We start from the raw sequence: 23,037 nt of genomic DNA, 5'->3' as shown, positions 1-23,037 counted from the left end.
AGAGAGAGAGAGAGAGAGAGAGAGAGAAATATATAGATAGGTAGATCGATAGATAGATAGATAGATAGATAGATAGATAGATAGATAGAGGGCGGCCCGGTGGACCTCACAGGGCAAAGGTACCGGGTTCGATTCTAGCTCCGGCTTACCTGTGTGGAGTTTGCATGTTCTCCTCGTTCCTGCGTGGGTTTTCTCCAGGTACTCCGGTTTCTTCCCACATTCCAAAAACATGCATGACAGGCTGGAGGCTATCCCAGCTGTCTTCGGACAGTAGGCGAGGTACACCCTGAACTGGTTGTCAGCCAATCACGGCACACATTGACGAACAACCATCCACACTCACACCTAGGGACTATTTTAGAGAGTTCAACCAACCTACTATGCATGTTTTTTGGAATGTGTAAGGAAACCGCAGTACTCAGAGAAAACCAACGCAGGCACGGGGAGAACATGCAAACTCCACAAGAAGGCCAGAGCCTGAAATCGAACCCTACACCCTGATACATAGATAGATAGATCGATAGATAGATAGATAGATAGATAGATAGATAGATAGATAGATAGATAGATAGATAGATAGATAGATAGATAGATACCGCATATATAGTATTCACACAAACACCTTGTGTAACACTTTACATAAAAAATGGGTCATGTTGCAAAGGGTGATACAGGGTTTAAAAAAAGTCAAAGCCTATCATGCCACAGAGAGCAAAGGTTTGACCACACCCATGACCAAAGGCAGATGGCAATTGCTAATAAATTTCATTCAAAATCTTCTGACTCTTGAATTGCTTTTGCACAATGTTCACTGTGAGTTTATTTTTCTTAGAAATGTGATCATTGTGCAATAAGTGCAGCAAGATTTCATACGGAACTACCGTGAACTGCAGCATATCTGATCTTGTTGCTTGTTATTCTTTCTTGCTCCATATTTGGAGGACAACCATTGTTTTACAGTGGTCTTTCTATTCAGGTTTCAGCATTTGAAAATTAAGAGTTAAGTTGGAACAACAATTTTTTTTCAGCATGGCAAAATACAATCGACAGTATGAATGATATTTATGATATTTAGCCTCTCTTCAAATGAGACAACAAATAGTTCTCCTATCAACACACCTCAAAACATGTCAAACTAAGCGGTTGTGCGTAGATGTAAATTTCGCATTAGATATGCAGTTGAGGTGTCAAAAAAAGTCTGAAATGACCTTTTATTTCTTTTTCATGGTCAAAATACTGTCGAGTATTACTAAAAATTACTAAAAGAACGCACAGTGGAGGACATGGAAGCACATTAACAGAAAACTTTAAAAACATTTCCAAAAAATGTAAAGTAGATAGAATAAAAAATATGTATTTAAAACTCACCAAATGAAAAAAAAAATGATTTAAAAAATGATTAAAAGACCTTAACCCTTTCATGCACAAAAAATAATAACCTACATCAGGATTTTTTTTTCTCAAGTGTTTTTATTAGTCTTTCGGCATGGAAAAAAAAACCGATGGCAGTGGATGGCAACACACATAAGGGTCCATTGTAGTGGTTAATGAACAATTGTGGTATTAAGATTAATTCATATAAGAGAAAACAACATGTGAATGGCTGTCCACTCTCATAACTGTTCAGGGTTAATCACAAATTTGGGGGAAAAAAAAAATAATCTGGATTTAAAAGCATTTGCACTCGTGACTGACTTCACTTCTGTTGGTATCTTATCCCGTTTGCATCCATCATCATACCTAAAAGCAAATTCACCATGTTTACTTTAAACTCTGGGCTCAACAAATTGACCCAAGTTCGCAGATCTCTCAGCTCTATTGGGTTTATAATGAATCAGTATTTCTTCGCTGTATACAGGACATAATACATATTGTAAAATTTTGAATTTTAACATCTATTCTACATCTGATTGGGAGCCGGTGTAAAGCCTTTCTGACGAGAGAAATACTTTGTATGTTCAAGCTGCTCGCAAGATTTGAATCTAGCTTCACTTCACCACTACCATTTTCTGTCCTTTAACCAAGTAACGCCCCTCAACATTTTGTTGACGGTGGAGGGCTGGGAAAGGGTGTGTTATTGCTCCTCTTCAAAGTGCCCATGTGCGCCACATGCATTGTGCACAAGCAACGTTATTAGCCAAGACGATAGCATGGATTATTCATGTTAGAAAGTGACCAAACATGAAATGTTACCGGACTGATATTGTATTATTTGGAATCTACAATAAATTACAAATAGGTGAGAGGTGCTAAACTTACCTGAGTAACTGGCAGACAACTTGAGCATGAGCATGCATGACTGCATGTGTGTACATGGGAAAACGACAGACTATTGGGTCACACCCTGTGTCTATACAGTCCCCAATTGGCTAGTTTTGTCACTCCGTGACATGTTTAGAAATAATAGCCTAGAGTTAAATCAGAGATATAAAATGCGGCTAGGCTGATTTAGCAAGAGTATTAAGGTAGCGCCTGTGAGGATCGAGGATCTGGCACATTGATGCGGTATTTGCGTTTCCTATGCAGTCTGTTGTTTGTTGTTTTTTTCACCAGGCTACAGCACTGCAGTAGATTATATCACTGGATTTGTTGCCATGGGCGTACTGGTGCTGTGCATTGTACATAATATAAAAGTAATATCGACAAAATTCAGGGTTGCATGTTGGCTTGGCCCTCTGCAACTCCTTCAGTTTTTAATTTGGCCCCTTGGCAAAATTAATTGCCGACCACTGATTTAGAGTCTTCAATTAATTTAATATTTTTGAATATAGGATGACGCAGGAATACAACCCCACACATGCAGACTCCACAGAGAAACCTGTGAGCCAGGACTCAAACTACAAACCTCAGGAATCTGATGCAGAAATGCGAACCACTATTTCTACCATGCAGCCCGCACCACTTGACATGTGAAAAAAATCATTTTTAATCTTTTGATTTGGCATCGTTGCTTAAAAACATCCTATATCAGATCACGCTTCCGCTGAAGTTTCAGTAAAATTAGCCATACCTTTCAGAAAGTACCAATTCTGATTCTTTCAAGAGTTTCAAATGCAATGAATTTAAAAAAAAAAAAAATCAAACCACAGATTATGCGAAAAGAGAGGAAAAGCGAGAAGGAAAGCAGAAGTATGTGCGTCATGGAAACAACATTCCTGCTGACTGTGACCTTTCGAACACCCAAGATATTTTGTTATCTTGAAAAGAGAGCAACATCTGTGGGTTGACCAAGATGAAGCTAAATATCAACACAAGCACACGCAAGGGCATTTTTTTTCTTTGGTTTATTGCTGTCCTCAAACAGCTTACATATTTCAATTTAATAAATATGTTCAATATTAAATGCATACCATGAAATGAGAAAAGTGACTCTCAATCTGTTTGTTTGCAATGACAGAGGTGAACAAGCATTCATACGCACAAGCCTTGGAAACAGCAGCAATCCTATTGGCCTCACTGTTGCTTTAAACAGAGATCTAAAAAATGATATTACTGTACTACTAAAACAGGAGCAATAATAGTTATAATAATAATAATTATTATTGCTTATGATTTTTACTACCAGTCCCCATTCTCATAGTTCTCTCTCTCTCTCTCTCTCTCTCGCTCTCTGTGTGTGTGTATATATATATATATATATATATATATATATATATAATAGATAGATACACATGAATTCTCCCACACTAGAAGTGTACAGGAGTTAAGTCAAACGGCTAGGTAAATAATGCTTGAAGTATCTTTTTACAGGTTTATTCCGTACGTCGAAAAGGAACTAATGATTTTCATCCAAGTGTTGACATTTGTTGATAAGGGCATGTCAACATATAGTGTAAAGCATGTCAAGCAAGACAGCCTTGTCATCCAAACATCCACAACCTTTAGGAGCTCCAGGCCGATCTTATCCAACCCCAGGGACTTGATAGCAAGGAACTTCTTAACCATGGAAATATTTTTCAGGCAACATCTTGAAGTCCAAGTGTGAAGTAAAGTTGGCCAACTATGTTTTTGAGTAATATCAATGGCTGAACAATTATAAGTGTATTTCCGTTATTTTTTTTAACGCAACCCTTCCAGAATCTTCTTTTAACCCTGAGCAACGCCCTTGACAACGAAAATGCTTTTCTTCAGCAATCTTCGGCAATCTTCGGAAATGACGTCACTTGGTGAACTGCGAGGGAAGTTGGATAGATGATGATGATTTTGTCAAAGCATAGCTGCCAACTCTTGTGGAATGAACAGTAGAAGGTAGCGACGTTAGCTGAACTGAGTTTAAAAAAAAGTCATTTAAAAAAATCTCTCAAGTACAAGTCAAAAAATGATTTGCTAAAAAGAATACTCAAGTACCGAGTAGGCTAACTGCTTGAACATGAAGTCTGATTTTTTTTTTAAAACAATGTCATCAGACAGACAAAAACATAAAATTATGTGCACATGCCTGCATCTTCAAATCATAAAAATAATCCCAGCCTATATTTTACTAATCTTGTAATCTCGATGGGTCTTGTCTCCATTCCATGTCAGGTCGTCTGGGCACATTGTTTGCATCCTGATTAGCGTCTGGTTCATACATGTAAGGTCCAACATGTAAAATTCCAACCTCCTCTTCTTCCTCCAACTTACAAAAACTTGGATATCCTCACTTGCGCTCAATCTATCGCTTGTATCGCTGTTTGAATCATTGTTTGAAATGCTTTGCATCTCGGCCATATAGAGCTCTGCCATCGCTGTTCTCCATGTGGCGTATCACTTCCGGGGTAGTCCCCTTTCAGGCTCGAACTTCGGAAAAGCGATTATTTTGTCAAATATACAACATATAAATTATTTTTTCATGCTTTATTTGGTGGACAATGTTTAAGTACTTTCATTGTGACCCTATTTGGCATTTCATGAAATTACTTCACACTTGGCCTTTAAAGTCTTTGACACATTCTTGAGTAATTTCCAGCCAGAAGATACCCATTCTAGAAATGAATATTCACTATTGACATCATAATTCATTTATTTTAAGACTATCACAGTATGTTACAATCGCTTCTCCGTAACGCGACCAATTAGGCTAAAAACAAACACCGGAGCTCGCAAAATGAGTAAAAAAACTGCTGGAGATCGCAAATGACGGCGGCCTTAAAAGAACGTTCGAGACAACTGGATTAAAGTTGTGGCTGAATACTCTGAGATCGCCACAATAGCACTTTTGCTATTTCCGACATCCTACCTGTGTGAGTCGGGGGGGTTTCTGCAGCAACGGCGACGAAAACAAAATTACGAAGTAGACTGGACATAAACCACACACTTGAGGTGTCATTGTCTCCTATTACCCCGAGATGGGACTGTCTGATTGCAGAAAATCAAGCTCGGGGCTGTGGTGAGTCGTCATTTTCATGCACTTTGAATTTGCGTTGTATCGTATTTTGAAGGCATTAAACATTACCAGAGCGATAAGAGTGTTGCGACCAGATTAGACGCTCCTTGTGTTTATTATTATATTTCGAAAACACCACAGTTTTCATGCAGCTCATACCATATTATTTTGTTGTATTAATTCCGCCACACCTTAAATGCCGGTCCCTGAAAATATTGTCTGACTTAAACCGGTCCGTGGGGCAAAAAAGGTTGGGGACCCCTGCTCTAAGCTTGATGAAATGCTTGCAATAGTAATGAGGGGTTCAGTAACTGCAGTGACAAGTCCTGTTAAATATTTTAGAGAATTTTTGAAACAAACAACTCAGATTTGAACTTTTGTAAAACAATAACAACAACAAAAGAAAAATCACCTGTGTTTGCGAACATGGGCGTAAATACTTGCATCGTTTTTCGCCGCAACAGTTCCACGAGGTTGCTGTGACAACTTCACTTGGCCATACTCCACCTCCACTTCTTCTCTCATTTTTATTGATCTCCGCGGCTGATTAACGATCCTCACGTCAGCGTACGTCAATTCCTCTTCATCTTTGATCAAAGACAAAAAAGTGGAGAATAAATGAAAACCGAAGCAAAAAAAGAAAAACAGTGTTCAAACCACAAACTGCCAAAAACCTGTACCTTCAACACTGCTTTGCTTTTTTTTCAACTTGTACACAACCGCCAATCCGATCATTAAGAGGATGAACAGTGCTGAGAGAATGCCGCCCATTAGAGGCAAATAATTCGTACTGTGAGGGCTCTCGTCTCCTGGGGTGGGTTTGTCACACAGGTTTTTTTTCATTTCAGGCAACCACTGAGATATGACAGTCCCATTCGATGTGCAGTTAATGAACACTACAAACAAAACAAAACAACGTAAAACATCAAACACCAAAGCGTATTTAGTATAACCATAGTTCTCAGATGAATTTGTTCTTTCTCACCGCAAGATAGAGTAACTTCATTTTGGGATTCACTGACGTCGTTTCTAACGAAGCAAATTAGCTGTCCTGAGATGTATGGTTTCAGGGTGATGTTGTTGGCTTGAACATCTCCTGAGAGGAGGTCAGAGTCTTGCAGGGGCTTTTTGTTGAGGCTCCACCTGTATTGAAGACTGTCACCTCCCTTGGAGGAACAAGACACCGGCTGCACTCCTTGGGACTGACACTTTGAGGCCAGATGGACCGAGGTTACAGGAGCTGAGAGAAGCACACAAACATAATTAATATTGGCGTAAAGCCGATCAAGGGTTCCCATTATTATATGGATTGGAAGCGATCTTGGAAGTGAACCACGATGCTATCAGTGACTTCATGGTACACGTTATGTGTTGTGGCATATAAATGCCATCTTAGGGCAGACGAAAAAACAGGAAGCGAGCGTACGGGAATACACATGTGATAGGAGTCGGCATAAAGTATGGAGCAGGAATCAAAACAAATTGAGTCCACTTTTCATTTAATCTCATCTAAACGGACGCATTTTATGCCAAAACCAGGTACAGGTTGGACTTCGGTCAACTGAAATCATTTGAGAGTTTTTTTTGTCATGACTGTCAGCAAAAGAAACACATCTTGCGGACTTGTATGTAAATTGAAAAAGGCCACAGTATTTGTCCGCAAAATTTGGCGCATTTTTGGTAAAAATCAATCTCACTTGTTAAAAATAAGCCTACGAGACTTAATGCGTCTTAAATATGTCTCACGGGGAATGGAAAGGCACTTTTTCATCGGTTGAGTTACGTCACCTTACAATGAAAAAAATCTGGCTAAATTTGCAAGAATATACACAAAGTACGGTAGTCAATTTTCACCAAGTGGTACAGTTTGTTTCAATAGAGTACAATATGCACTTTTGGGTGTTTTGTTTGGAGTTCGCCAGCGATCCCTCATCTCCAATTTGTTGTCCAATTAGTTGAAAATGCTGCTGTTCATCTCTTAACTGGAACAGGTGAAGCCCAGCCCACACGAGGCACCATCGGCCTTCCACCATTGGCTCCATGTACAGATGGCTCCCGAGAGGCGATGGTGCGGATCTCCGCACCGTTGGCATGGCTGCTTAAATTTGCATTGATAAAGTGTTTGGGTTCATGTGACCATTCAACATGGTGACATCCAAGTCAGATTCAAGTGATCTTGAAGCCAAAGAGATATTGTTGGATTTTTTGCCACTTGTCTGAAAAAAAAAAAAAAAAAAATTAAAAAACAGACTGAGGGTTGCTTCTCGTGAAATATGGTGTGAGTACTCCAGGAGAGCCACCACAATATCCTGATGTGTGTGAAGGGCGCATGCGCTGTGGATAATGGCAGTGTGCGGTGGGCTCCTATGCCCCAACCACCTCGACTGCCTGAGTGCCAGAATTATCAAACATGTTAGATACTCATCATAATACCCATCCGTGCTAAAAAAAAAAAAAAAAAAATAGCAAATGAGTGTCAATGACACCTCGTGTGCGTCGGACTTCAGAGGGAGCGCATAACTCCTATTCTGACCACATTATACTGACTGCCTGTGAATTTTAGAGGTCCAATCTCTCAATGTTGTTTAGATGTCTCCCTCCTCCAACATACCTGATTCAAATTATCCGGTCATTAGCAAGCTTTGCAGAAGCCTGATAACAACCCTGACTATTTGAATCAGACGTGTTGGAGGACAGAGACATCTAAACCAGGCTGGATAGGGACTCTCGAAGACGGAACCTGGGCACCTCTGTTGTAGCATACCGGGACCTTTTACTGGCGTATTTCACATGAGTGCACAGTACCTAGCCTGGCAAACCAAACCCACATTTTTTCGAAAGAAAGTGGATCTGGAAAGCCCGCCCTCTACCGAGGTTCAAAATGAACTGTGAGATCAAATTTGTCTATTTGATGTGATGTATTCTTTGTAAACAACGTCACTCTTTGGCAGCAGAAGTCCATCCTCATACAAAATGGCGTGCCGGAGAAATGATAGGTTGTTCACATCATTCTTCATTAAATCACTTTTAAATAACCAGAAATGCAAAGAGTCATGAAAATTCCAGAAGCTGACCGCGCTGGAAGTGCATATAATTATATATATATATCCCCCCAAAAGAAATGAATTTGCACAACATCCATCAGTCCAGTTTCTAAAATGCTTGTAAGCTGAAACCTATCAAGGCTTACTTGGGGCAAGATATGTAGTACAGTACATCTTTTACTGGTCACTAGCCAATCGCAAAGCACATATAAACAAACTTGCATTCATGCTCATATACACTCTTTATGAATAATTTAGAGTCTTCATTTGTGAAGATCAGCAGTTTGGATAAGGGATGGATAGATGGTTTGGGGATGAATCAGCAAAACGGAGTAGCCGTAGAAAAACCACACCCACAGGCACGCAGCGAGGTCCTTGTCAAATACTGAAACCAAGACCTCTTGACTGTGCGGCATGACGTGCTAACTGCTGCCCCAATGACTTCAAGCACTGTTAGTTTTGGTTTTTGTACTCACTGTAGCAGAGTTTGTACATATGACACAAAATGCAATTAAACGATAAAATATTTGTTCAATCTTCACCTTGAATGAACAACTGCAGCGTCCGATTCTCAATTCCGATTCCTTGTTTGTTAAAGATTTGAAGAGTATAGTTCCCACTATCATTTCTCTTCAGGTTTTCTATCTTCAGCGTCCCACTGTTTGGAGTGAAGCTAAATCTTTCAGGCAGCTTTGTCAGAAGTGTGTTCTCTCTCCCTCTGAGTAAAATTATTGCTTTTTTCAGCCAGTTATATCGAAATGGGGCTGTGTCCATCAGACGGAGGACTATTTTTCCATCCAGCGGTCCATAACACTGAGCTCCTTCTCTTCTGCCATCACAGAGCTTGCCCGCCCCTAGAACACACAAGAACAGTTCTTTTCCATAAAGCACGATTTTAAAATGGTATATCATGAATTGTGGAGAATCAGTTCATGTTTTTAGGATTAGTTGTTGAAATATACAGGTATGTTTTAAGAGTATAACCTGAATGTTTTTAGAATTTGTAGGTCTGGTTCAGCAATGCTTTTATTACTGTCAAAATAATTAAAATTGATTGAGAGTTTTGGGAAAGGGATCTAACAAATAATCATCCCAACCAGAACAAAGTGTTACATTGGTTATAACTATCATATTTTTTCTGTAGCTGGGCATTAAGTAAATATTTCATCATATATGAATGATTTCATTACCATATATTTTACATTCAGTTAAAATTAATTGCTGAATTATTTAGTCAAAGTATTTTGAAAGACATTTTCTTTAACATTATTGCCACTTCTCCAAAAAAATCGGCGATTTTAGAAGACAAATGGGAATGGACCGAACAAGCTTGAATTCACATTATTGCTGCAAATATTTTCTGTAAGAGTGAAATTCCTGACCTTGAGAAATTGTGACGAGCCACACCACGAGTCCAAGTGTAGCTCTCATATCTTTGATGAGCCACTCAGCTGCCTCAAAAGAGATGTGAGAAAGAGTGCGGAGCAGTTTTTGAATTTGTTCTTTTTCAACTGATTGCAGAGATGAAAGGGAAGTTCTACTTCTTGTTTTAGCAGCGTTACGACTGAAGGCCTACATATCGTAATCCAGCAAGCTCAGTCGGAGAAAACAATGTCAGGTAATCTTTAAGGAGCTCCTCTACACAGACACGAGTTGCATATTTGTCCTATCCAACCCAGTTGAATTACTTTATTTTATCTTGGTATGCTTCGATTTATGTTGTATTGTGGCTATCACTTTCTTAAATCACTTTCTCCATTTTGTTGATGTTCATTGCAGACAACTGAAAATACAGTGCCTTGCCAAAGTGTTTTTCTTATTCTTCTTATTCTTTCATACCCATTTTGTGATAAGTTCTAATTAAAATGATTTTTTTGATCAGATTTTTATGAAGGATCTGTACAAACAATCTGAACAAAGCCGGGAAGCACAAGGAACTCTCCAAACAAGTCAGATGCACAACTGTTGAGAAGTAAAAGTCAAGGTTGAGGTAAAAAATAAAAATCCAAATATTGTAAGTTCAGTAAATACAAAGGTCTGATGCATGCTCAGAATAACTTCTTAAATTCCATTCACAAAAGAAAAAAAAAACTGATATTTTAAAATTGGTTTACTCGGAGAACATCAAGACATGTAACACGAACAAGACCTTGATCATCCTCACTCAAAGGCGATGATGTACATTGATGCTCACAGAGGACAGACGACGAGATGAAACATGGGCGCCAACTGCAGTCAGATTCATGATGTAGAGAGATTCAAGAAACAAAGTTATAGAGGTCAAAGAACGACGTGCTTCTGTTCACAATTAACAGAAAACTGAACCTCAAATGCCGAAAGCAATGAAAATAACAACACCTTGACTGCTTTTAGGCTTTCATACATCCAAAGTTGATTTTGAACTAATACCGGCACCAGTTAAATTGATTACAACAGACCTGCATATTTGATTTTTACTTGCTTAGGCGCTGAACTGGTTGGAAATAAGTTGAACCAAACAGTCCATTGGTCAACTATTTGAGGCAATGCCCGGCATAATTTTTTTGTGTTTTGTTCTTCTTCATTTGGCAAAGTGTTTTTCAAGACAAGACAAGACAAGAAAAATGTTCAAGACTCAAAATAATGAATGCTGTCCGATTGGAAATGCACTTTCCCTCACTATTGTACTTTGGCTCCCTCTTCTGGTAAAATATGGTACAAACACATTGAATATAATAGTGTACAAACTGTACTGTAAATAAACACATCCAGTTGTTGTGTTCTTTTTGTATACAATCTGTTTTATATACAGATTGTATGTATACAGAAAGAGGACCAGTATTCTAGGAAATAGGAAATATTATGAAAGAAAATCGGAAATCTTGATGATATTCTCGACCAGGGATGGGCAATTTAAATTTTGGAGTGGGCCAAAATTTTTCATCAGTGCTACTGGGGGGCCACATGTACTCCCTTAACCAGATGTATAGCAAATATGCTGTTGTAAATATGAACAAAATGTGTGCAGACATGCAAAATTTGTGCTCTTAAAATATTTCATTTTTCGAATTATTCAATGCATGTACAGTATTAAGATAAGATAAGATAAGATAAGATAAGATCACCTTTATTTGTCCCACACTGGGGAAATTTGCAGAAATTTAATTTTAATAATTAATTAATTAAATTAAAAACCACTATCCTGACCCAACAACAAAGGGTTGGGGGAACAAAACAATCACATCAATTTTTCACATACATTACATTCTTACATTTAAACAAAACATTCAAAGGCGGCAGAAACGTGCTGAAAAAAAAAATCAACATCAACAAGTGCAAGAACTCCTTTTGTCCATTTTTTTTTCAGAAAAATCAACTCACTCAAAATGGTAACATTAATGAGGTACTACTGAGATGGTTTTCATGCACATCATTCCATTCCATGCATGTTTTCGGAATGTGGGAGGAAACCAGAGAATCTGGAGGAAACCCACACAGGCACGGGAAGAACATGCAAGCTCTACATAGGAAGGCCGGAGCCGAAATCGAACCCTGCACCTCTGCACTGTGAGGTCGATGTGCTAACCAGTCGTCCCTCGTGCCGCCTGCATATCATTCCAAATCCACAAAAACATATTAGGCCAACTCACGTTGTAGCATAGGGCAGTGTAAGACCCAGCAAGCACAATTAACACCTCTGTCATCCAGTGGTGATTGTTGGTGTTATATCATCATAATTTCAAACTAGTCAACCCCTGCCGAAAAGCAGTTCTACACCCACAGATTCACACATTCGCAAATAATTTTTCATGTTTTTGATTTTTCCCAGTTTTCACAGGATTATGCAGCCCAGTCCTCCCCATTTTCTCCTTGTGTATTAAACTTTATACTTTTCATATTTTTCGATAATCAAGGGGTCATTTAGAGGGTAATTCTTGCTTTTATTTATACACTAGTGCATCAATGCATCACCGACACCTGTGGGGGTTTTTTGGTTTGTTTTTAATAACACTGTATGATTGTATGGATTGTTATTTTCATAGTGTGTTAGCATGGCTTGGTTCATGAAAAAAAAAAACTTGTTCTTCATCTTCGAGGCTCTGAAAACTGAACTTGGCCATACTTTCTCATCTTTCTCTTGCATCCACCAGTATTTCCCTTGGTACATTAACATACATTATTTCCTGGTCTTTCTCAACTGCGGAAACAATGGCACACAAATATGTTAATACAATATTCATACACCAAAACAGTAAGAGAAAACTCCACAATTTGCTGCATTTTATACAGTACAGAGTGAAAACAGCCACTGCAAATTGCCATTCCACAAGGGGAGTGATCCTAAAGTGTGCCCTCGGTAATGATCAAATTTAACTTAATTCTCACAAAAACCTTTCATTTCCTACAAATAATGCATATCGGGTCATCTATCATGCCAGTGAATATAGTCGAAGGAAGAACAATCAAATGTTCTTCCATTCGATGTTAAAAGGTTAGTGTATCCACTTTAATGACATTTTACATTCTTTGTTTTATGGATAGTGAGATAGATAGACGCGCGCGCGTGTGTGTGTGTGTGTGTGTGTGTGTGTGTGTTTTATATTGAGAGGGAGATTTTTTTTTTAAATCATACTGCATTTGAAATTCATCTTGTTTTTGAACTGAATTTGTTCATCCACCTAATCCACGATGTGCTAATGTAATCACAATTTGCACCTTTTGACCTGCAATTGCTCGCACAGGGTTAAGACATCTTCCTCAAACTCGAGATTGTTGATATGAATCTTGGCTTAAGGCCTTACATGTGGAGTTTGCATGCTCTCACCGTACTTTTGTTGGTTTTACGTCAGTTTTCTCCCACAGTCCGAAATCCTGCAGGCTAGGTTTATTGACAACGCTAAATTGTTTGTAGGTGTGAGTGTGAGTGGCAGTTGTTGTTTGTCTCAATGTGTCCTGTGATTGGTTGGCAACCAGCCCAGGTTGTACCTGCCACTCCCCCAAAGTCACCTGTGACCCTAATGAGAACAAGTGCTAAAGAAAGTGGATGGAACGATGGACAGCCAAAATCAAACCAGGCAGGTTTAATCCATAAACATTTTACCTTCATGCGTTTTGTTCGCTTTTTTCTTCAGAGTGTAGAAGATCACCATACCGGTCATTAAGAGAATGATCACTGCCAAAAAGCTGTTACGGATGTTCAACACTAAACCTGTTTTGTCAAAACACAAACATTTTGAAGGTTATATGTCTTGGGAACAAGTGTCCAGTTAACGAAGTTCACATAAAAACAACCACAAATGTATTCACCCCCCCAAATCGTCAAAAGAGTTCTACAATGATATGCCTTTAGGTCATTCAATGGCAAAATCCCAAACAGGGTGCTGTAGCACATATTGTGCCATGAGAGATGCTCAAGGCCTTTAGTGGTGTACAGGGCTCCTCAGGTCACAACAGAGTTCCGTTCCTAGGTTGCCAATGTAACAGAAATTTGTACATAAAGTCTGCTCTATCTATCAATAACTGACTCTAAATGCAGTAGTCGGGTCATAACTATTTGAATTATTTGTTTGAAACTTCTAGGACCATGAATGTAAAACAAAAAACAGCATCTGTTGCAGTAATTGAGCATTCCATCTTGTGCAAAACCTGAAGTAAAGTGACTCCATTGGAAAAAGTGGCAACAATAAATATACACTCAGGGGCCTAAAATTTAATTGCTATTGTTTTCAAAAACTATCACTTTTTTGAGGTTTGTAGATGCCAAACAATGTTTTTTTTTGGTCCTTTGGGGGGCGGGGGGGGGGGGCGTGTAAAAATGCTCTTGTGTAAATAGTCCCGTACGAAACTAAATAAAGTACTGTTGCAGAATTGGCTTGAGTTTAGGTTGTCGGGATCCCTACTTTGATAGGAGGTGACGGTATGGATTGGTCCATGACACATTGAGTAATTGACAGGCCTCCATTCTGATGTAAGAATCCCGTTTGAACTGCAGTTAACAAACACAAAACCTGAGAGAGAGAGAGAGAGAGAGAGAGAGAGAGATAGAGAGAGAGAGAGAGAGAGAGAGAGAGAGAGAGAGAGAGAGAGAGAGAGAGAGAGAGAGAGAGAAAGAGGAAGAACAAAGAATACTATATTAACAACCACCGATGTTAGCAACAACAGTTTAACATAGGATATCTTAAATAACATTAAAATTACAGCACTCAATGTTAAAGATAAATGACAGACATGGAGCAGGAACGTTTTTGCAGAATAATCCCATTTAATGCCGACAAATATTCTCATTTATCCGGGTCATTTAATTCTCAGAGCAAATGGTTGTTTTAGAGGACGTTTCACCACTCATCTGAGCACTTCATGCAACGAGGCTGCTCGGATGAGAAGCGAAATATTTTCTAAAACAACCAGAATAGGCCACTTGCCATCAATTATATGGCCTGAGAATTCCCTCCGGCATTTCATAGGTATCGCTAGAATTAATGTGTTGTGTATCATTCGTTCCTTCAAGTTGGATTTTACTTATGATGCATATTTTTTTCCCCAAATTTGGGGTTGAACTACAAATTCGACAACAGTACATGTTGGTCATTCCACGTTAAAGGTCCAATTGTATTCTTCATACCGCAAGTAGATATGTAAACTCCTTTCAAATGGCTACTGATGTGATTTCTAGCATAGCAGATCAGCCATCCTGAGACATGCTGTTTCAGGACGATGGTGTTGGCTTGAACATGTCCGGAGAGGAGTTCCATGTCCTCCAGCAGTTGTTGGTTCAGAGTCCAGCTGTATTCAACACTGTCGGCACCCTCGGACACCAGACAAGACACCAACTGCTCGCCTTGGGACAGACACTCAGAGGCCAGATGTACGGATGTGATAGGAGCTGAGAAAAGTTTGACATCCACAAGCAATTATTGTAGATTTTTATATAGGGTTTCTGTAACATTGAAAATATCAAAGGTAGTTACTCACCCTCAACATACAACCACAGTGTCTGAATACCTGCATTTCCATTTCGGGCAAGAAATGAAAAACTGTAGCTGCCACTGTCAGCCCTGCTCAGGTTTTTGATCCACAAAATTCCTCTCGTTGGATAAAAGATGTGTTTGATCTTAGACAAGTCAGACTTTCTAGTCCTTATCTGCCCTGTAGGTATTATGAACTGTTTTGTTGTCGTTATATTCTTGTAATTGGTGGTTTTCCACCACCTAATATATCTGAAGTAGTTTCCATCATTCAGCTGAAGGAAAGTATCTCCTGCCAGTGTTCCGTAACACACAGCTCCATCCTTTCTGCCATCGCAGAATTGGGCCACACCTATTAAAAATACAAAAATAAAAATAAATATCATGACTTTTATCGTAATTAGGGATATTTCTTCGAGGACAGACTGACAGATTTAGTTTTTATCTTTCTCAGCTCAACTGTATTTATAGAGCACTTTAAAACAACCACCTCTGTGTACAAAGTGCTGTACATGGAGCAAAAACAATTAATACAACAAACTATAAAACAACAAATTAATTTTTAAAAAAAGACAGTACAACACAAAAACAGTCAAAAATCAACTGAGTCAAAAGCCAAAGAATAAAAATGATTTTCAAGATGGGTTTTAAAGATGGGGTCAGCGAGCGGGCTTGCCAAACGTTCAGCGGGGGGCCGTTCTAAAGAGGGGGACTAGAAACAGTCAAGGCTCGATCCCGTCTGAGCTTCCGCTTAGTTCTCAGTACCTCGAATAGTGTCTGGTCCGCAGACCTGAGGCACCGGGCATAGAGGTAAGGTGGAGCAAGGCCATTTAAAGATGTGAAAACAAAGAATAGAATCTAGAATGTATAAGGAGCCAGTGAAGGGATGCCAGAGTAGGAGTGATGTGTTCCCTCTTACGAGTGCCAGTCAAGAGGCGAGCAGCATTCTGGACCACCAAGAGACGCCTAATGACTCCAAAGTAAAGTGCATTATTATAATCCAGCCAGGATGTGACAAAGGCATGAATTACTGTTTCAAAGTACTCATGAGAAAGGAGAATTTTGAATTTTGGCCAGCCGCCTAAGATGAAAGAAGCTAGATTTAACAACGGCACCAATTTGCCAGTCCAATTCAAAATCACTGTCCTGTTTAATACCCAAGTTCGAGACTGTTGGCTTAAGATAAGGAGCCAGGGGGCCCAAGTCCGCAGGATCGGATGAACAACGGCCACTGGGACCAAACACCATCACCTCTGTCTTCTTTTCATTGAAATTCAAGAAATTTTGTGCCATCCAGGTCTTGATTTCCTCCAGGCAGAATAAAAGTGGCCTCAATGAGAAAGCGTCTTTCTTGCTCAGCGGGACATACATCTGACAGTCATCCGCATAGGAGTGGAAGGAAATACCATGCTTCCTTAATATAGAACCAAAAGGGAGCAGATACAGTGAGCGCAGCAAAAAAGAATTCTTCTTGGCTTCAACCATCGTCAACCATGATCTCCTTGACCACTGTCCTAACTATCACTGCTTATGAAATGGAAAACAAGCAAATCAAATTATCATATCACATATTGTCAAATAGGTTAATGTGAGGTTTATTTCAACAATCATACACAGTGAATTAAAAAAAGACAAAGAATCAATAGATAAAATGTGAACAGGTTAAAAATGACCGGGCTGAAATAAAGCTTAAAAATAAAGTCAGCCATCCCACAATACCACTGTACATGTAAAATGAAAGATCATTAAATAACTAGACACCTCCATTTTTACAGATCTATGAACCAAATTTAACTTGGCATTTTCCCCAAAATGCAAAGCCAATCCATAGCTGTAAAGGAAAGAGCAAAAGGGTCCAAAACATTTTGAATGACTTCAGTGGCGCATTTTAGGATGTAATGAAACTAAATCTGGTCAGAAAGTCTAGTCGTCCAATGATTCTTAATTTCAATTATGTTTGTTTCTTAATCAACTAAGAACAAATTCCCACTCCTGAAACTGAAAGCTGTGCTTTGCACTGTGCTGCGTTTTCAAACACGACGACAATGTTGCGCAATTTCAAGCAGTTTAGCTTCGGCAGAAATATGCACTCAACTGAGTGCTAATTTACTTTTTACTTAAAAGATGTTGTAGACAATTAGGAGAGTCTCACCTCTCGAAACTGTGACCAGCATCACCAGTAGTCCAGCTGAATTCCTCATGGTCTTCCTCGACTGACGCTCGGGAAATTGTTGAGTGAGCAGTTTCTTTGTATTTCTTTACATTTCATAGGCAGGGAGGGAAAGGAAATTCAACTTCCCGTTTTATTTTTTTCACTTTTTAATCAAGAATAATCTTGACATTCCTAAGGGGCTTTATACATACACAAAGACTTATGTTTAAGTTTAAAAAAGGAGTTTTGTGAATTAGTGGAAAAAAATACAAGGGACAGTAATGGTGGAGTATTTTCCTCTCCTGACTGCCGTGCAGTCAGTTCCCACTCAGTGCCACTGTGAATGTGAGTGTCAGCAGTAACAGCATCTGTTCCGGTATGTGCCTGTGATTGACTGGCAATCACTTCAGGGTGGAGTTTACCCTTTGCCCAAAGTCAGCTGAGAAAGATTCCACCTCCCAGCCCTGCAGTATTCAAAATGATCCATGAATGGAGGCATCTTGTTTTTGTCCCATTAAAGTCAGTTTTATGATGACTTTTCTGGGACAAGCAAACATGTGTCTGATATGGAGCCAATCCACAATCGCTGGAGACCTCCACCAAGCTTATGGGTGGAGCTGCCACAATGATCTGGCCATATCCCAGAACCCATGTGGGTATTTGGAATAAGCTGAAACCTCCACCACACCAGAAACCGCTGAAATTGCTGTCCTTGTGGCACTCCCTTAACTTTGACTGGTGATATGAAATGCATTGGAGGCCCGCACACTCACGGTTCTGCACCTGAAGATTAATTTTCCTGATTTTTTTCTTTTTTTTTTTTTTTAACATTTAATTTTTATTTATTTTTGGGTGGGGAGGGTAGGGGAAGCCAATGGAAAACCCATGTTAAAGGTTATCAGCATTTTTGGAAGAATCTTTTGTGTGTACATTTTTATTTATATACAGTATATTTTTTTATTATTAGTTCTACCAAATGCATTTCTATGGGCATCAATTATACATGAATTTTCACTATTCATGGCTCTCTCCTTTCCTGAGGTCCACTGTGTTTCTTTTGCTACAACCGTCAATTTTTATATGTGCAATCAATTTAAAAAAAAAAACATTGCGTGATGAGTCTTTTTAAATTTTATTTAGACACGATTGTCAAAATTTACTAACATTCTTTATACATAAAATTCACAACATCAATACAACAGAAGTATCATATAGCATTGCCACAATCTGTCTTTCAGAATACATTACTTATAAGAGCAGAATGTATTTTGGTTTGATGAGTGCAGTGCTCTCTTTTGTAAAGTCATAGGTGAAACAATTTAAGGATCACAATAAGACAGAAGTTGATAAGCTTTTCATCTCATAGATTTATAAGTCCAACTATTACATATTTTGCAGAACAAAAATACTGTACACAACTTCATTCTGAATAGTTACACAAACTGAAATGGATATCCTGCACGCTGACACGTAAGTAACACACAGTATTAAAATAAGATACATAATACAACTCCTAATGCATTATTGCACTCAGAATTATATTTACTTATTTAATGCAGTCAGTGATGAAAATTGTCTTGCACATGATCACTGGTTTTCCAGTATTCAACTGCAATCTTTTTTTTCTTGGACTCCCTTGAACCTTGAAAAAAGTCAGAAAACTAAAATGTCATTTTGTCACAATAATTAATTTGTACAATATGTTTGCGACCAAGCCATACCTGACTTCCTCTTTTGCCTTGTTTTCTTGTAAACGTAACAAGACAAGACCACGATTACAAGCAAAGCGGCCAGTGCTGAACAAACTGGAATCAGGATGGAAAAACGGTTTTCTGAAAAGAAGAGGCAGCAAATGTAACAGCAAAATAAAAATTCATAATTCATTTAACTCAAAATAGAGATGAGGATATGATGGGCGAAAATTAAATTAGAAACTGCAAAATAGAGGTTCCACAGGGGTCTTAGGTTTAAATGGATATATGAGGGTCACGGGCGTTTTGGGGCCTATCCTAGCTGTCTTCGGGAGTTGGCGGGGTACACCCTGAACTGGTTGGAAGCCAATCACAGGGATGGTACACACAGACAAACAACCATTCGCACTCACAATCACACCTCGGGAAAATTTAGTGTGTTCCATTAACCGACTGTGTATGTTTTAGGAATGTGTGAGGAAACCAGAGTACCCGGAGAAAAACCACGCAGGCACAGAGAGAACATGCAAACTCCACACAGAAAGGCCAGGGCCCAAAATGGAACCCATGACATCTATCCCTCAAGAATTGAAACGTTCATCATATGTGACATCATGTCAGCAAATATGAGACTTTAATTCAGTCATCATCATAGGATTCATTCTTTATGGGCCACAAAATACAATAAGAACAATACAATTCATTTAATATCAAGTACAGTGAACTCCTGCATATTTTCAACTCACCATTTGCGAATTTGCTTTATATGCAGACCATTTTTTTAAGCTATTTTTTGTTGTTTACAGTAAACTTCCCGATTCGCTTTTTTTGTCTTTTGACCAAATTAGCAGTTTTGCTTCGGGACAATCTGGTCGCATCTTGATGCCAAGGAAATATGTTGAAGTGTACTCTGAAGTTTCATTTCAACAGAAGTAGTAGTATTCAAGTAGTATTAAATAAATAGCTTCTGTAGTTAAATATGAAAGCCGTCATTTGTATCGTTTTTCTCGTGGAAGGAATTTATTATATGGTTATTCAAAAAGCAAGCTTTTAGTGAATTGTATAACATATAATTAACTTTATATTAACTGTAAATAAAAATTGTTGTCTTTAACCTGAAAGTAGCAATAAAAATAAAATGATTGTGCTCAATTCAGAAAAATAGAACTGCCTGCTTTTGTATTGCAACTCTTCATACTTACCCTGAACCTCAAGTTCCACCGTAATAATTTTGACACTGCGCCCATTCGGGTCAAAGACTTCCACTACGTATTGTCCTGAGTCAGTCCTCTCAACACAGGAAATTTTTAAAGTCCCATTGTTCATGAAGAACTGCGTTCTGTTCATGAAGACTTCCTGTATCATTGGCTTTTCTTTTTTCACCGTAAACACAACTATGGGTCCGCTGGGAAGGAGTTTCTTGCATCTCAGCTGATGGCCGCTCACGTCGACCATCAATTGGATGTAGATCGACCCTCCAAGAGTGGCAGAGCAATGAGAGTCCTGTAGGGTGCTGTTGCATTGAGATTCACCCGGAGGAAGGAAAGCTGCAAGTACAAAGTAGGAGCAAAACATTGATACTTACAGTTCATTATTATTGATGCGTTACTCCTGATGAAAACATTACCATTTACTGTGCCGCCAAACAGCAGAAGAAGAATGACAGCATGTCCCATATTCCTGCCTTCTCTCGTATGTTTGATGCGGAGACTTTGAACTATCAGTAATTTCACAGGAAATGGGTAAGTCAAGAAGGAAGGAAGTTGAGTAAAGTCTCTCACTTCTCCTTTGAAGGTTTCTAGCTCTCTGTCGCTGGATTTGAATCAAAGAGCACAGTTTCAAGGTTGTTGCCTGGTACCACCTTCAGCAAACAGTGAACACAACTGGAGAATGGATCACCCTTGGACAAAATTGTATGTTGGAAAAGTCTCTTAAATGTAAAATATGCCTGAATATTAAACGTGAATTAAAATACAGAAGGTGAATATGAAACTTATTTGAGTACCTTGAAAGTTGAAAGATGTTTTACAAGCGAAAGTATTTTTGTGATATCCGCTGTGGTGGTGTTTTCAAAATGTCCATGCGAAATAATGCTGGAGATGTCATTTTTACTCAGCAATCATGACTTGAAGTAGTCTATATCAGGGGTCACCAACCTTTTTGAGAGTGAGAGCTACTTCATGTGTCCTGATTGTGTGAAGGGCTACCAAATTGACACACGTCTCAAATAACATTTACACAAATTACATTTAATAATATTAGAATGTGTTATTTTTAATACTTAATGATTTTAATTTTCAGGCTCTGATCATCGTAAAAGATGTCTCACAATATTGCCAGTGTTTGCATTTTTAAATCATAATTTCTACAAGCAAATCACAATCCTAGCACTGGCGGGCTATTGGTGTGGTCCTCACGGGCTACCTGGTGCCCGCAGGCACCACGTTGGTGACCCCTGGTCTATATGTTCGCATTCAAACATTGTAGCCTCATAAACATGACTGCTGTGTATATTCAACAACGCTTATCCTGAACAGGGTCGCAGTGGGTGCTGGAGCCTGTCCCAGCTGACTTGGGGCAGAAGTCCAACTCCACCCTGAACTGGTTTCCAGCCAATCACAGGGCACACATTGACGAACAACTATTCACGCTCATACTCACGCATAGGGACAATTTAGAGTGTTCCATTAACCTGCCGCATATTTTTGGAATGTGTGAGGAAACCGGAGTTGCCGGAGAAAACCCACGCAGGCACGGGGAGAGCATGCAAACTCCACACAGGCAGGCTGGACCCGGAATCGAACCCTGCACCTCTGCACCGTGAGGCAAACGTGCTAACCAGTCGGCAAACGTGCTAACCAGTCGTCCACCGTGCTGCCAGCCTTCTTATTATATTATATGTTCCCTACAGAAGAAAAGGTGTTATAGTGGAGCCCATTATATGGTGCCATATAGTACATTATATGGTGCCATAGAGTACTATGTGTTTTAATTTGTTTGTTTTTATACATCAGCTACGTTTCCTCACGTAATGACAATTATATTCAAGGTTCTTTGTGTCATTAAAATACTTTGCCTATGCAAAATCTCAATCTACTTGACAATTATACATTCCTCAGCCTCTTGTTTGACATTTTTGGCAGTGCCATTGTGATTATTTTCACTGTTGTTGACATCATATAACGAAGCTGCTAAAGAGGTGCGGGAAATGGACTGTTTTAAAACACACAAGGTAAGCACATTCTTAAAGTTTGCTTTATTATACACTGGATTCATCACATTTATGCATAATGAGTTACATTTGTTGCAAGCCTTTTTGTTCACAACACTGACTAAATACATACATTGTTCCAGTTATCTTGTAATTGTTATTACCGGTATGAGTTTTCTTATGCATAGTATGTTTTGACCTTCATTATTTTGAGACACATTCTTAATGCCACTAAATGTGTTAAATTGTTTTACCTTTCTAGATCTTTGAAAACATTGTGTCGTTTCGCTGTTTTAGAATGGTATTTCTGTAGATTTGTCACAATATAGATGAGTGAACATATTCACTACATTCATGCATTGAGAAACAAACATGCTAACCTTCTTTTGGCAAAAGCAACATGAAAATCAATGTGTAATTAACTTGGTAATTTAGCGCACACATTGCTCATGTCCGTCAGTATTCCTTTCATAGATCGATTGATGCACATTTACCTGAAAGGAAAACGAACAATTGTGAGGTAGCAGAGTCTTCCCATACAGTGAAAGGGCTGCAGTACAAATTAGAGTCTACAGCCAAAACACACACAACACTTTAAATAAAATCTATAATGCAACGTTAAATATATTA

At 38.9% G+C, this 23,037-nt stretch overlaps 2 protein-coding genes across 2 annotated transcripts; both read right to left on the bottom strand.

Moving 5' to 3' along the window:
- Positions 1 to 5,721: 5,721 nt before the first annotated feature.
- LOC109518750 (uncharacterized) lies at positions 5,722 to 9,910 on the bottom strand. Its single transcript, XM_019874791.1, has 5 exons — positions 9,792 to 9,910; positions 8,952 to 9,263; positions 6,351 to 6,605; positions 6,046 to 6,261; positions 5,722 to 5,952 (listed from the first exon to the last, which is right to left on the bottom strand). The coding sequence occupies exons 1-5, from the start codon at positions 9,838 to 9,840 to the stop codon at positions 5,774 to 5,776; spliced, it is 1,011 nt and encodes a 336-aa protein (XP_019730350.1). The 5' UTR covers positions 9,841 to 9,910; the 3' UTR covers positions 5,722 to 5,773.
- A 2,398-nt stretch (positions 9,911 to 12,308) lies between these two features.
- On the bottom strand, positions 12,309 to 17,858 carry LOC109518751 (uncharacterized). Its single transcript, XM_019874792.1, has 6 exons — positions 17,506 to 17,858; positions 15,361 to 15,705; positions 15,011 to 15,271; positions 14,289 to 14,396; positions 13,490 to 13,597; positions 12,309 to 12,586 (listed from the first exon to the last, which is right to left on the bottom strand). Exons 1-6 carry the CDS (start codon positions 17,552 to 17,554, stop codon positions 12,516 to 12,518), a joined length of 942 nt encoding a protein of 313 aa, XP_019730351.1. The 5' UTR covers positions 17,555 to 17,858; the 3' UTR covers positions 12,309 to 12,515.
- Positions 17,859 to 23,037: the final 5,179 nt, after the last annotated feature.

This window comes from Hippocampus comes, unplaced genomic scaffold (assembly GCF_001891065.2).
Source record: "Hippocampus comes isolate QL1 unplaced genomic scaffold, H_comes_QL1_v1.1 scaffold118, whole genome shotgun sequence".
Taxonomy (NCBI): Eukaryota; Metazoa; Chordata; class Actinopteri; order Syngnathiformes; family Syngnathidae; genus Hippocampus; species Hippocampus comes.
The sequence above is the reverse complement of the archived record's forward strand: the minus strand, read 5'-3'. Positions and strand labels throughout refer to the sequence as shown.